General features: G+C 40.9%; 1 protein-coding gene across 2 annotated transcripts in view; it reads right to left on the reverse strand.

The window, feature by feature from the left end:
• The window catches only part of LOC133622367 (interleukin-1 receptor accessory protein-like 1), a 555,729-nt gene that overhangs the window by 319,311 nt on the left and 222,648 nt on the right, over window positions 1-13,770 (reverse strand). For both annotated transcript variants that reach the window (XM_061985016.1, XM_061985015.1), the window contains exon 3: window positions 1,929-2,208. In XM_061985016.1, the coding sequence (XP_061841000.1) occupies window positions 1,929-2,208 (280 nt within the window). The remainder of the gene's footprint in view (window positions 1-1,928; window positions 2,209-13,770) is intronic.

Genomic DNA, 13,770 nt, shown 5'->3' on the forward strand with positions numbered 1-13,770 from the left:
TGACCTCGATTTGACACACAGCACTGCTCATCTGCTCGGCGTTCTTTTACTATACGTGATGTATGCGCTCCCTCGTTATGTGGCAACGGATCTGCCCGTGTGTGTGTGTGTGTGTGTGTGTCTCAGGGAGTGGGTGCAAGAGAGCCAAAGAGACAAGCGTGCATGCTCAGAATGTCAAGTGTGCACATGTGTGTGTGTGTGTGCGTTGGCCTGCCTCTACTTACAAATTGGAGGCTTCCTAAGTTCCTGCCAGTTGCAGCTGGTCTCGTGGGAACAAAGGACTGACATGTCGGACGCATGCTTGTGTGTTTGTGAAAGGGGATGACAGAGGCCTGACTGGCTTAAATGCATGCGAGCAAACACACAAGGTGACGAGAGCACGTGCACAGGTATGTTTAAATGCCTACTGAAACCCACTACTACCGACCACGCAGTCTGATAGTTTATATATCAATGATGAAATCTTAACATTGCAACACATGCCAATACGGCCGGGTTAGCTTACTAAAGTGCAATTTTAAATTTTGCGCGAAATATCCTGCTGAAAACGTCTCGGTATGATGACGTCAGCGCGTGACGTCACGGATTGTAGAGGACATTTCGGGACATCATTAAGTCGTCTGTTTTCATCGCAAAATTCCACAGTATTCTGGACATATGTGTTGGTGAATCTTTTGCAATTTGTTCAATGAACAATGGAGACAGCAAAGAAGAAAGCTGTAGGTGGGAAGCGGTGTATTGAGGCCGGCTGCAGCAACACAAACACAGCCGGTGTTTCATTGTTTACATTCCAGAAAGATGACAGTCAAGCTTTACCATTGGCCTGTGGAGAACTGGGACAACAGAGACTCTTACCGGGAGGACTTTGAGTTGGATGAGCAGACGCGGTACCGTGAGTATGCATGCAGCTGCGGCTTCCAAACATTTGATCGCTTGCCTGTACGTGCGTGCCGCTATGTGCATGTCACGTACGTAACTTTGGGGACATTGGGGAAATATATGTGCTGTATGAACTTTGAGGAGGTGAACGGTACTTTGGGCTGTGGGATTGAGTGTGTTGTGCAGGTGTTTGAGTTGTATTGGCGGGTTATATGGACGGGAGGGGGGAGGTGTTTGTTATGCGGGATTAATTTGTGGCATATTAAATATAAGCCTGGTTGTGTTGTGGCTAATAGAGAATATATATGTCTTGTGTTTATTTACTGTTTTAGTCATTCCCAGCTGAATATCAGGTCCCACCCCCTCTCACAGCATCTTCCCTATCTGAATCGCTCCCACTGCCCTCTAGTCCTTCACTCTCACTTTCCTCATCCACAAATCTTTCATCCTCGCTCAAATTAATGGGGAAATCGTCGCTTTCTCGGTCCGAATCGCTCTCGCTGCTGGTGGCCATGATTGTAAACAATGTGCAGATGTGAGGAGCTCCACAACCTGTGACGTCACGCTACTCGTCTGCTACTTCCGGTACAGGCAAGGCTTTTTTATCAGCGACCAAAAGTTGCGAACTTTATCGTCGATGTTCTCTACTAAATCCTTTCAGCAAAAATATGGCAATATCGCAAAATGATCAAGTATGACACATAGAATGCACCCCCCGCACCCTCCGCAACCCCGATAGGGACAAGCGGTAGAAAATGGACGGACGGCCGTATTATCGGTATTGGCCGATGTCACTCTTGGTTGATTAATATCGAAATCGGCAGCATAAAACCCCGATTAGATCACCTCCAGCTAACAATATCTTAAAACCTCCACAATTCTTACAAAAAAGATGCACATGTCCTTTTTTTGTACATTTTTAGCAGTATTTCTCGTTATATTAGTATTTTATGAAGGACTAGAACCAGCAAGTAAGCAAGACGAGTATTGAAAGTAATGGATTACTGGAAGATTCAGACATGACTTGACACGACAGTGTGGACGTGTACCTTAGTACGCAGGAATAGTAGCCCACGTCCTCCATCTCAGCTGGCCGGAACCATATGGCGTCCTCCTCCTTGCTCATACGTGTGCCATCAAAACTGATGGGCTCCTCAAAGTCACCATGTCCCGCACTTTTGTACCACATCAGGCTGAGTCCTGAGCTCTGAGCATGCGTATAGTTGGCCCGGATATATCCATAGAATAAAGCACACTTAATCCGAACGGGTTCGCCCAGGAGCACTTTGTACTTCAGATAGTCCACGGACCAATCTGTGCATCCTTCCACTGCAAGACAAGAACATACAAAGAGGGATTAAGGGATTTGATATTGGCAAAATCATATTCTAACAATGGTACAGCTCATGAAGGCAGAACAAATGAAGGACAACATGTGTAGGGGGTAGGAAGAAACAAACCATGTTCATGTATGGTCCCGAGAGGTCCTTTAACATTGCTACTTGACGTATACTACTAGTGGTACATAGAAATACATGATACTACAAAACCCCAAACAAGTGGCACGTTGTGTAAATCGTAACTAAAAACAGATTACAATGATTTGCAAACCCTTTTCACATTATATTCAATTGAATAGACTGCAAAGACAAGATATTTAATGTTCGAACTGAGAATTTTTTTTTTTTTTTTTGCAAAAAATCATTAACTTAGAATTTAATGGCAGCAACACATTGCAAAAAAGTTGGCACAGGGGAATTTTTACCACTGTGTTACATGGCCTTTCCTTTTAACAACACTCATTTGGGAACTGAGGACACCAATTTTTTAAAATTTTCAGGTGGAATTAATTCCCATTCTTGCTTGATGTACAGCTTAAGTTGTTCAACAGTCCGGGGGTCTCTGTTGTGGTATTTTAGGCTTCATATTTCGCCACACATTTTCAATGGGAGACAGGTCTGGACTACAAGCAGGCCAGTCTAGTACCCGCCGTCTTTTTCTATGAAGCCACACTGTTGTAACACGTGGCTTGGCATTGTCTTGCTGAAATAAGCAGGGGCGTCCATGATAGCGTTGCTTGGATGACAACATATGGTGCTCCAAAACCTGTATGTACCTTTCAGCATTAATGGTGCCTTCACAGATGTGTAAGTGACCCATGCCTTGGGCACTAATACACTTCCATACCCTTACAGATGCTGGTTTGTCAACTTTGCGCCTATAACAATCCGGACGGTTCTTTTCCTCTTTGTTCCGGAGGACACGACATCCACAGTTTCCAAAAGCAATTTGAAATGTGGACTCATCAGAACACAGAACACGTTTCCTCTTTGCATCAGTCCATCTTAGACGAGCTCGGGCCCAGCGAAGCCGGCGGCGTTTCTGGGTGTTGTTGATAAATGGCTTTCGCTTTGCATACTTGCACTTACAGATGTAGCGACAAAATGTAGTTACTGACAGTGGTTCTCTGAAGTGTTCCTGAGCCCATGTGGTGATATCCTTTACACACTGATGACGGTTTTTGATACAGTACCGCCTGAGGGATCGAACGTCACGGCCTTGCTGCTTACGTGCAGCGATTTCTCCAGATTCTCTGAACCTTTTGATAATATTATGGACCGTAGATGGTGAAATCCCTAAATTCCTTGCAATAGCTCGTTGAGAAATATTGTTCCTAAACTGTTTGACAATTTGCTCACGCATTTGTTCACAAAGTGGTGACCCTCGCCCCATCCTTGTTTGTGAATGACTGAGCATTTCATGTAAGCTGTTTTTATACCCAATTAGCCTGTTCACCTGTGGAATGTTATATATACAGGTAAAAGCCAGTAAATTAGAATATTTTGAAAAACTTGATTTATTTCAGTAATTGCATTCAAAAGGTGTACCTTGTACATTATATTTATTCATTGCACACAGACTGATGCATTCAAATGTTTATTTCATTTAATTTTGATGATTTGAAGTGGCAACAAATGAAAATCCAAAATTCCGTGTGTCACAAAATTAGAATATTACTTAAGGCTAATACAAAAAAGGGATTTTTAGAAATGTTGGCCAACTGAAAAGTATGAAAATGAAAAATATGAGCATGTACAATACTCAATACTTGGTTGGAGCTCCTTTTGCCTCAATTACTGCGTTAATGCGGCGTGGCATGGAGTCGATGAGTTTCTGGCACTGCTCAGGTGTTATGAGAGCCCAGGTTGCTCTGATAGTGGCCTTCAACTCTTCTGCGTTTTTGGGTCTGGCATTCTGCATCTTCCTTTTCACAATACCCCACAGATTTTCTATGGGGCTAAGGTCAGGGGAGTTGGCGGGCCAATTTAGAACAGAAATACCATGGTCCGTAAACCAGGCACGGGTAGATTTTGCGCTGTGTGCAGGCGCCAAGTCCTGTTGGAACTTGAAATCTCCATCTCCATAGAGCAGGTCAGCAGCAGGAAGCATGAAGTGCTCTAAAACTTGCTGGTAGACGGCTGCGTTGACCCTGGATCTCAGGAAACAGAGTGGACCGACACCAGCAGATGACATGGCACCCCAAACCATCACCCAACCATGCAAATGTTGCATTTCCTTTGGAAATCGAGGTCCCAGAGTCTGGAGGAAGACAGGAGAGGCACAGGATCCACGTTGCCTGAAGTCTAGTGTAAAGTTTACACCATCAGTGATGGTTTGGGGTGCCATGTCATCTGCTGGTGTCGGTCCACTCTGTTTCCTGAGGTCCAGGGTCAACGCAGCCGTCTACCAGCAAGTTTTAGAGCACTTCATGCTTCCTGCTGCTGACCTGCTCTATGGAGATGGAGATTTCAAGTTCCAACAGGACTTGGCGCCTGCACACAGCGCAAAATCTACCCGTGCCTGGTTTACGGACCATGGTATTTCTTTTCTAAATTGGCCCGCCAACTCCCCTGACCTTAGCCCCATAGAAAATCTGTGGGGTATTGTGAAAAGGAAGATGCAGAATGCCAGACCCAAAAACGCAGAAGAGTTGAAGGCCACTATCAGAGCAACCTGGGCTCTCATAACACCTGAGCAGTGCCAGAAACTCATCGACTCCATGCCACGCCGCATTAACGCAGTAATTGAGGCAAAAGGAGCTCCAACCAAGTATTGAGTATTGTACATGCTCATATTTTTCATTTTCATACTTTTCAGTTGGCCAACATTTCTAAAAATCCCTTTTTTGTATTAGCCTTAAGTAATATTCTAATTTTGTGACACACGGAATTTTGGATTTTCATTTGTTGCCACTTCAAATCATCAAAATTAAATGAAATAAACATTTGAATGCATCAGTCTGTGTGCAATGAATAAATATAATGTACAAGTTACACCTTTTGAATGCAATTACTGAAATAAATCAAGTTTTTCAAAATATTCTAATTTACTGGCTTTTACCTGTATATAAGTGTTTGATGAGCATTCCTCAACTTTTTCAGTCTTTTTTGCCACTTGTGCCAGCTTTTTTAAACATGTTGCAGGCATTAAATTCCAAATGAGCTAATATTTGCAAAAAATAACATTTTCCAGTTTGAACGTTAAGTATCTTGCCTTTACAGTCTATTCAATTGAATATAGGATGAAAAGGATTTGCAAATCATTGTATTCTGTTTTTATTTACCATTTACACAAGGTGCCAACTTCACTGGTTTTGGGTTTTGTATATTAGAGCACTACTACCAAACAATGCAAAAGCAACAGTACATGTATCCATTCATCAGTCCATGGTCTACCACTTGTCATGTGCTGGCTGAGCTGAGCTGGAGCTTATTCAAGCAGACTTTGGGCAAACTCACATGCATACTGTCATTAAGTGGGAACTCACCCACTGGACTATCAGTGGCTTCAAACATACCGTCCAAGTAAAGTTGAGCATCGTTTGGATTTGGACGATTGGGGTTCCGAATTTGTTTTTTCTTTTTAGTTCTAAACAATTCTCCATTGTGATTCATTTAAGAGGCAGGGTCAAACATGTCCAATTGTCACGGTGCTATTTTCAACCAATATATAAATATCAATCTTTTGAATTCTTCCAGTCGGCGGACTGAGCATCGGGGGGAAAAAAAAAGACGTTTTAAACATTTAGACCAGTGGTTCTCAAATGGGGGTACGGGTACCCCTGGGCGTACTTGAATGTATGCCAAGGGGTACGTAAGATTTTTTTTTAAATATTCTAAAAATAGCAACAATTCAAAAATCCTTTATAAATATATTTTTTGAATAATACTTCAACAAAATATGAATGTAAGTTCATAAACTGAACATCAAATCAAGTAGGCTATTCCATTCATTACCATAAACCCAGAGTTTCCCCCATGCCATGATGGTTTGACCCTCACTAAAATGTCTGTCAAAAAGAACTGTGCAAAGAAATGCAACAATGCAATATTCAGTGTTGACAGCTAGATTTTTTGTGGACATGTTCCATAAATATTGATGTTAAAGATTAATTTTTTTGTGAAGAAATGTTTAGAATTCAGTTCATGAATCCAGATGGATCTCTATTACAATCCCCAAAGAGGGCACTTTAAGTTGATGATTACTTCTATGTGCAGAAATATTTATTTATAATTGAATCACTTGTTTATTTTTCAACAAGTTTTTAGTTATTTTTATATCTTTTTTTCCCAAATAGTTCAAGAAAGACCACTACAAATGAGCAATATTTTGCACTGTTATACAATTTAATAAATCAGAAACTGATGACATAGTGCTGTATTTTACTTCTTTATCTCTTTTTTTTTCAACCAAAAATGCTTTGCTCTGATTAGGGGGTACTTGAATTAAACATTTTTTCATAGGGGGTACATCACTGAAAAAAGGTTGAGAACCACTGATTTAGACGATAGAATCGGAATGTAAGACCCGGCTCCCATCAATGTCCAACCCGAAGTACAGGTAGCTTGTACTCAAATGTCTTGTCAAGCCTTAGCAAATGTCCTCTTAATAAACCCCTTTGTGTGCATGTCAAAATGATACAAAAGGTTTGGAATCCAACTTTTTTACCCAGCAGATAATTATTCCTGACATATTTCTCAATCTTAGGGAAGAGAAGAAGCTGGCGGCCCGACTTAACTACTGATAAGACGGCTGAGACGTCAATAGTACAGATTAGGGTGTATTTTGCAATGTTACCAAGCTGGCGCGGGTTTAATTGGAGTAATCGCCATGGTAACCCGCGCTGCATGGCAACAGGTGCCTCAGTCTCTTGTCACATTTACTTTTGATAAAACAAGACTGGGTAACGCTCAGACATTTCGTTAATGCCTCTCTTCCTATAGTCCAGCGCCAAGGAGCGGCTCACACGGCATTCTCATTAAGTCAAAACCTTCTTTTCTTTGTATATTCCTGTGTGCCTACCATGTGTACAGATGTGTTTTCCTGCCTTTGTGTCCCACTCTTTCTTCAAAATAAAAATGCTCTTGACAAATTGCGCTACTTGAGCCCCGATTTCTCATTAATTTACCAAAGCCAACCGACTGAAGAGTCATCACTGTGCATACTTACCAACCCTCCCGATTTTTCCGGGAGACTCCCGAATTTCAGTGCCCCTCCCGATAATCTCCCGGGGCAACTATTCTCCCGATTTTCACCCGGACAACAATATTAAGGGCGTGCCGTGATGGCACTGTCTTTAGCGTCCTCTACAAACCGTCGTCGCGTCCGCTTTTTCTCCATACAAACAGCGTGCCGGCCCAGTCACATGTTGTATGAGACTTCTGCAGACACACGTAAGTGACTTGATCAACAGCCATTCAGGTCACACTGAGGGTGGCCGTATAAACAACTTTAACACTGTTACAAATATGCGCTACACTGTGAACCCACACCAAACACGGATGACAAACACATTTCGGGAGAACATCCGCACCGTAACACAACATAAACACAACAGAACAAATACCCAGAATCCCTTGTATCCCTAACTCTTCCGGGCTACCATATACAACCCCGCTACCACCAAACACCCCCCCCCCCCCAACCTTGCCCACCTCAACCCCGCCCACCCCCCCACACCTCAAACCCCCCCCAATCTCCTGAATTCGGAGGTCTCAAGGTTGGCAAGTATGTCACTGTGTGGCAGACTTCAGGCGCCAATGTGCTTGTTTGTGTTACACATGCAGGGCTCGAATTTAACCACAACAATTACCGCGACCACCCTCTCATTTGCCGTAATGCCCATAAAAATTTACCAACATGTGCGGCAACAGCTTGCCGTGACTTTTTACTTGGTAATGGACGAGGGATATAATGGTCGACGGCATAATGATGAGTTTACTTTATAATATACAGAACCCCCGTCATTTATTCATGCATGATAAATGATAAACAAATGATAAATGGGTTATACTTGTATCGCGCTTTTCTACCTTCAAGGTACTCAAAGCGCTTGGACAGTATTTCCACATTCACCCATTCACACACACATTCACACACTGATGGCGGGAGCTGCCATGCAAGGCGCTAACCAGCACCCATCAGGAGCAAGGGTGAAGTGTATTGCCCAAGGACACAACGGACGTGACGAGGATGGTAGAAGGTGGGGATTGAACCCCAGTAACCAGCAACCCTCAGATTGCTGGCACGGCCACTCAACCAACTTCGCCACGCCGTCCCATAGTTTACACGGATTTAGGCGCATGCGCACTAGCGTCATGTGGTTCTTTAGTCATGACGGACTAACAGGTTAATTTCGCATCATGGTATATAGTCAAAAGACCTACATGTCACACTAAGGGTGGCCGTATAAACAACGGCAACACTGTCATAAACATGTGCCATATGGTGAAACCACACTAAACAACAATGCCAATTACATTTTGGGGGAGTATTTGTACCGCAACACAACATAAACGCAACAGACTACATTCCCAGAATTCCTTGCAGCACCAACTCTTCCGGGACGCTCCAGACATTTTCCCTCGCTTCCCGCCGTGTGTTTAAGAGTGCACTGCTGTTAGATGGAGACAGGTGTGGACAATATTGGAGACACTTGTCCCCACACTAAAAGTATACAGCGAAGGAGAAAAACTATATGACGTTGCTTTCATTTTGACAATACAGCCTCCATCAGCTGCTGTGACTGAGAGTTAATGAGGTGAGGAAACACGCGGTCACTACTGTTTTTTTGTTGTTGTTGGCCAAACTGTTGTACTAAACCACAAGGGGGCGTTGGAGAAGAACACATTTTGTTTATTAGACTTTATTAGCCAAACTGATTTGTTTTATTTTGATATCAAAAAGTAAACGCCATGTTTTTTTTTTTAACATTACTTGTGTTTTTTTCATGTCACAAAGGTATTACTTTCAAAACCATTTGACACATCATTTTGTTAATGTTTTATTGTGTATAGTTAATTCCTATATGACGTATTTCTGCTCAACCTCTTAATGAAACCGTCCCGATACAGCATCTACATGCACATAATGTGAAAAATAAATAATAATAAAAAATACTTTCCTCTATCAAAAGGTACAAATAGAAATAAAGGCATCATGAAATGACAAAAAGCTGACAAGTTTATATCAACAATGAATTAAAAAAAAAAACGGTATATGTATGCATGCACGCTTTGGAGGCCCTGCCTGGAAAGAAAATAATGTTTACCTTGGTTCCCTAAAATATGAGCCTATATACTGTGGTAGCCTTTAAAATGCTTTTAGTAGCCGTGTACTTCCACTGTGTGACAATGAGAGAATTAGTTCAGTTGATCAGAGAACAGGACGTCCAAACTCTCTGTTTCGCCACATAAATAATAAACACCTTCATTAATTCGGTGGTACCTAAAAGACTATTTGTCTTTTAGGTACCATTGAAACTAATTTAGAAAACATTAAATGCCAGTGTGTGCCCAATGACGAGCCCTGCAGCTAAGGTGCTTGCCCTATGTGAGTCTCGCTGTTGCCATGACAATAAAAAGTCTGCATTCACCGGCTTACTGATCAAGATCTTGTGAATCGGTTGGTAGATGATAAACACTTTAAAGTTAAAGGTAAGACAGCAACTGGCAGAGATAGTTTAAAATAGTTTCATATGTCCTAATTTAGAGATGCCCGACTAACGAGTGGCTAGCATGTTAGCCTCAGCTTCACGAGATTAAGGGTTCGAATCACATTCACTTGCATTTTTACAGCCAGTTCCCTGCACTATTATCATCATCACACCACAGCAGGGGTCTTCAACTATATCCAGCCTTCTTGGGGGAGGTGGGAAGGGAGCACGGTGTGATGCCAGGGGAACATGCTTTATCAGTATCGTGCTTCAGAAATGCTGTGCACTACAAAACGTGCTAATTGTAGCCACTATTCCTGACTTCCTCTGTTTTAGGACGAAAAAAAAATAATCACAAATTGTTTATTTATTTATTTATTAATTTTTGTTTTGTAGATTAAAGTGTTTTAGATGTTGTTGGTCCATTTGAATTTAGTATTTTATTTTATTTTCCAGTATTATATGGTTCAAGTCAGTCCAAAAATGTTTAAAGTTTAAATAAGGATTTATTAATTTTTGTATTTTTTTATGTTACACACTAAAACACTGTTAGACTTAGACCTAGGCAAACTTTATTGATCCACAAGGGAAATTGTTCCACACAGTACCTCAGTTACAAAGGATGGAAAGAATAATGCAGGTATTAAGTAGACTAAAAATGTACCATAGTAGCAATATAAAAGGTAACATATATCTAATATTTACATATTATATATAAAGTATATAACATATACTGATATATTACATTATATTATTATATAATATATACAATATATAACAAATCCCAATTACCATGTACAAACCCCGTTTCCATGAGTTGGGAAATTGTGTTAGATGTAAATATAAACAGAATACAATGATTTGCAAATCATTTTCAACCCATATTCAGTTGAATATGCTACAAAGACAACATATTTGATGTTCAAACTGATAAACATTTTTTTTTTTGCAAATAATCATTAACTTTAGAATTTGATGCCAGCAACACGTGACAAAGAAGTTCGGAAAGGTGGCAATAAATACAGATAAAGTTGAGGAATGCTCATCAAACACTTATTTGGAACATCCCACAGGTGAACAGGCAAATTGGGAACAAGTTGGTGCCATGATTGGGTATAAAAGTAGATTCCATGAAATGCTCAGTCTTTCACAAACAAGGATGGGGCGAGGGTCACCACTTTGTCAACAAATGCGTGAGCAAGTTGTTGAACAGTTTAAGAAAAACCTTTCTCAACCAGCTATTGCAAGGAATTTAGGGATTTCAGCGTCTACGGTCCGTAATATCATCAAAGGGTTCAGAGAATCTGGAGAAATCACTGCACGTAAGCAGCTAAGCCCGTGACCTTCGATCCCTCAGGCTGTACTGCATCAACAAGTGACATCAGTGCGTAAAGGATATCACCACATAAGCTCAGGAACACGTCAGAAAACCACTGTCAGTAACTACAGTTGGTCGCTACATCTGTAAGTGCAAGTTAAAACTCTCCTATGCAAGGCGAAAACCGTTTATCAACAACACCCAGAAACGCCGTCGGCTTCGCTGGGCCTGAGCTCATCTAAGATGGACTGATACAAAGTGGAAAAGTGTTCTGTGGTCTGACGAGTCCACATTTCAAATTATTTTTGGAAACTGTGGACGTCGTGTCCTACAGACCAAAGAGGAAAAGAACCATCTGGATTGTTATAGGCGCAAAGTTGAAAAGCCAACATCTGTGATGGTATGGGGGTGTATTAGTGCCCAAGACATGGGTAACTTACACATCTGTGAAGGCGCCATTAATGCTGAAAGGTACATACAGGTTTTGGAGCAACATATGTTGCCCCTGCTTATTTCAGCAAGACAATGCCAAGCCACCTGTTACATCAACGTGGCTTCATAGTAAAAGAGTGCGGGTACTAGACTGGCCTGCCTGTAGTCCAGACCTGTCTCCCATTGAAAATGTGTGGCGCATTATGAAGCCTAAAATACCACAACGGAGACCCCCGTACTGTTGAACAACTTAAGCTGTACATCAAGCAAGAATGGGAAAGAATTCCACTTGAGAAGCTTAAAAAATGTGTCTCCTCAGTTCCCAAACGTTTACTGAGTGTTGTTAAAAGGAAAGGTGATGTAACACAGTGGTGAACATGCCCTTTCCCAACTACTTTGGCACGTGTTGCAGCCATGAAATTCTAAGTTATTTATTATTTGCAAAAAAAAAATAAAGTTTATGAGTTTGAACTTCAAATATCTTGTCTTTGTAGCATATTCAATTGAATATGGGTTGAAAAGGATTTGCAAATCATTGCATTCCGTTTATATTTACATCTAACACAATTTCCCAACTCATATGGAAACAGGGTTTGTACAATATTACAGTATATGTAACAGCTGCAGCAAAAAAAGTTGATGTATATTTATTTCGCTTTTCTTTCATGTTAATGCGGATACACTGTTATGCAGAGGTTTTATAGACAAATTTTCCTATTTATAGTTGTAGCGGAGGTATTGCCTTCTTCATGTGTATCTTAAATAGGTGAAAACATTTTTGGGGGACTAGAAACAAATATTTAAAACATTAAAACATTTCACAGGCCCTCCACAGTACCTCAGCAGGACCGACCAGAGATCACGGACCCCCTGTTGAAGACCTCTGCACACGAGCATACTTTTGTCATGCAGAATACAATATACATATTTGTATTCTGTGTAATTTAACAGAAAAAAAGAAACGTTTCAACAAATCAAAATCAAAACAAATCTGTAAGAAAGATGTCAATTTCTGTTTTGGTCCAACAGAGCCTCAAAATTGTCAGACTTTTGACAAAGGGGATTTAGCCAGATTATGGAGGGAACTATGCTAATATGTTTTTTGTGTGTTGGTATAATTTCCTATTGCCATCTGACTATTGCATTCCATTCATTCACATTAAAAAAAATCTGATTCCATGCACAATGGGTCACAGAGATTTACGTGTCAGCTGGGTTGAAAAGCAGATGTGACTGTCTGTTGCCGTCTTTCACCATTAGATCACAGAACCTACATTAGTGCCTTTGATTTCCACACGGACATCAAGGGAGTCAAGCGCATGGACACCGCATGTAAACAAACTCTGTGCAATTAGTCTGTGCCCTTGAGCAAAGAAGGGACCGTTTGTCCAGCCTGGCTTTTAGGTTTGATTTATGAGGAACGCTCATTAAATAGTTCCCCTGGTCCACTTCTCACATGCAGTGTTCCCTCGCTACAACACGGTTCACATTACACAGCCTCGCTGTTACACAGATTTTTTGTGTGTGTGTATTTATTTACAGTGTCGCATGCTTTTTTTTTTTTTTTACAGCGTATGAATGCTTATTGTGTTATGCATCCTGATTCGCTAAGGGACTGTAGACCATTGTCAATCAATCTTCTTCAATGCAATGTGTCCTGTACAGTACAGCAGGGGATATAATACTGAACAAGTTTTTAATATGGGTGAGACAGGCTTATTTTGGAAACGAATGCCCTCTCGCACCTTTATAATGCAGGACGAAGCCGAAAGTGCAGGATTTAAGGCCCAAAAAGATTGTGTGACTCTGGTTATGTGTGGAAATGCTGCGGGCTTTATGATAAAACCCGGGCTTATTTATAGGTCAAGAAATCCTTGAGCCCTAAAAAAAACAGGTTTTGATCTTTGGTTTCATTCTTTAATACAGTAGTGTACTGTACTTATTTTTTTTAAATCCAAGAAGGTTTGAACTTTGAGAGTGTTTAAACGAGAGAAATGTGAGAAAATGCCAATGTCTGTCTGAGAAAAGTTTATAAAGTGTGTGGTTAGGGTTTTACAGACTTAAAACATATATAAGAAATGAAAAAACATCTACTGTACAGTACTGTAGATGAAAAAACAAAAAACAAATAAAAAAAACAACCTGT

This window comes from Nerophis lumbriciformis, linkage group LG23 (assembly GCF_033978685.3).
Source record: "Nerophis lumbriciformis linkage group LG23, RoL_Nlum_v2.1, whole genome shotgun sequence".
Classification (NCBI taxonomy): Eukaryota; Metazoa; Chordata; class Actinopteri; order Syngnathiformes; family Syngnathidae; genus Nerophis; species Nerophis lumbriciformis.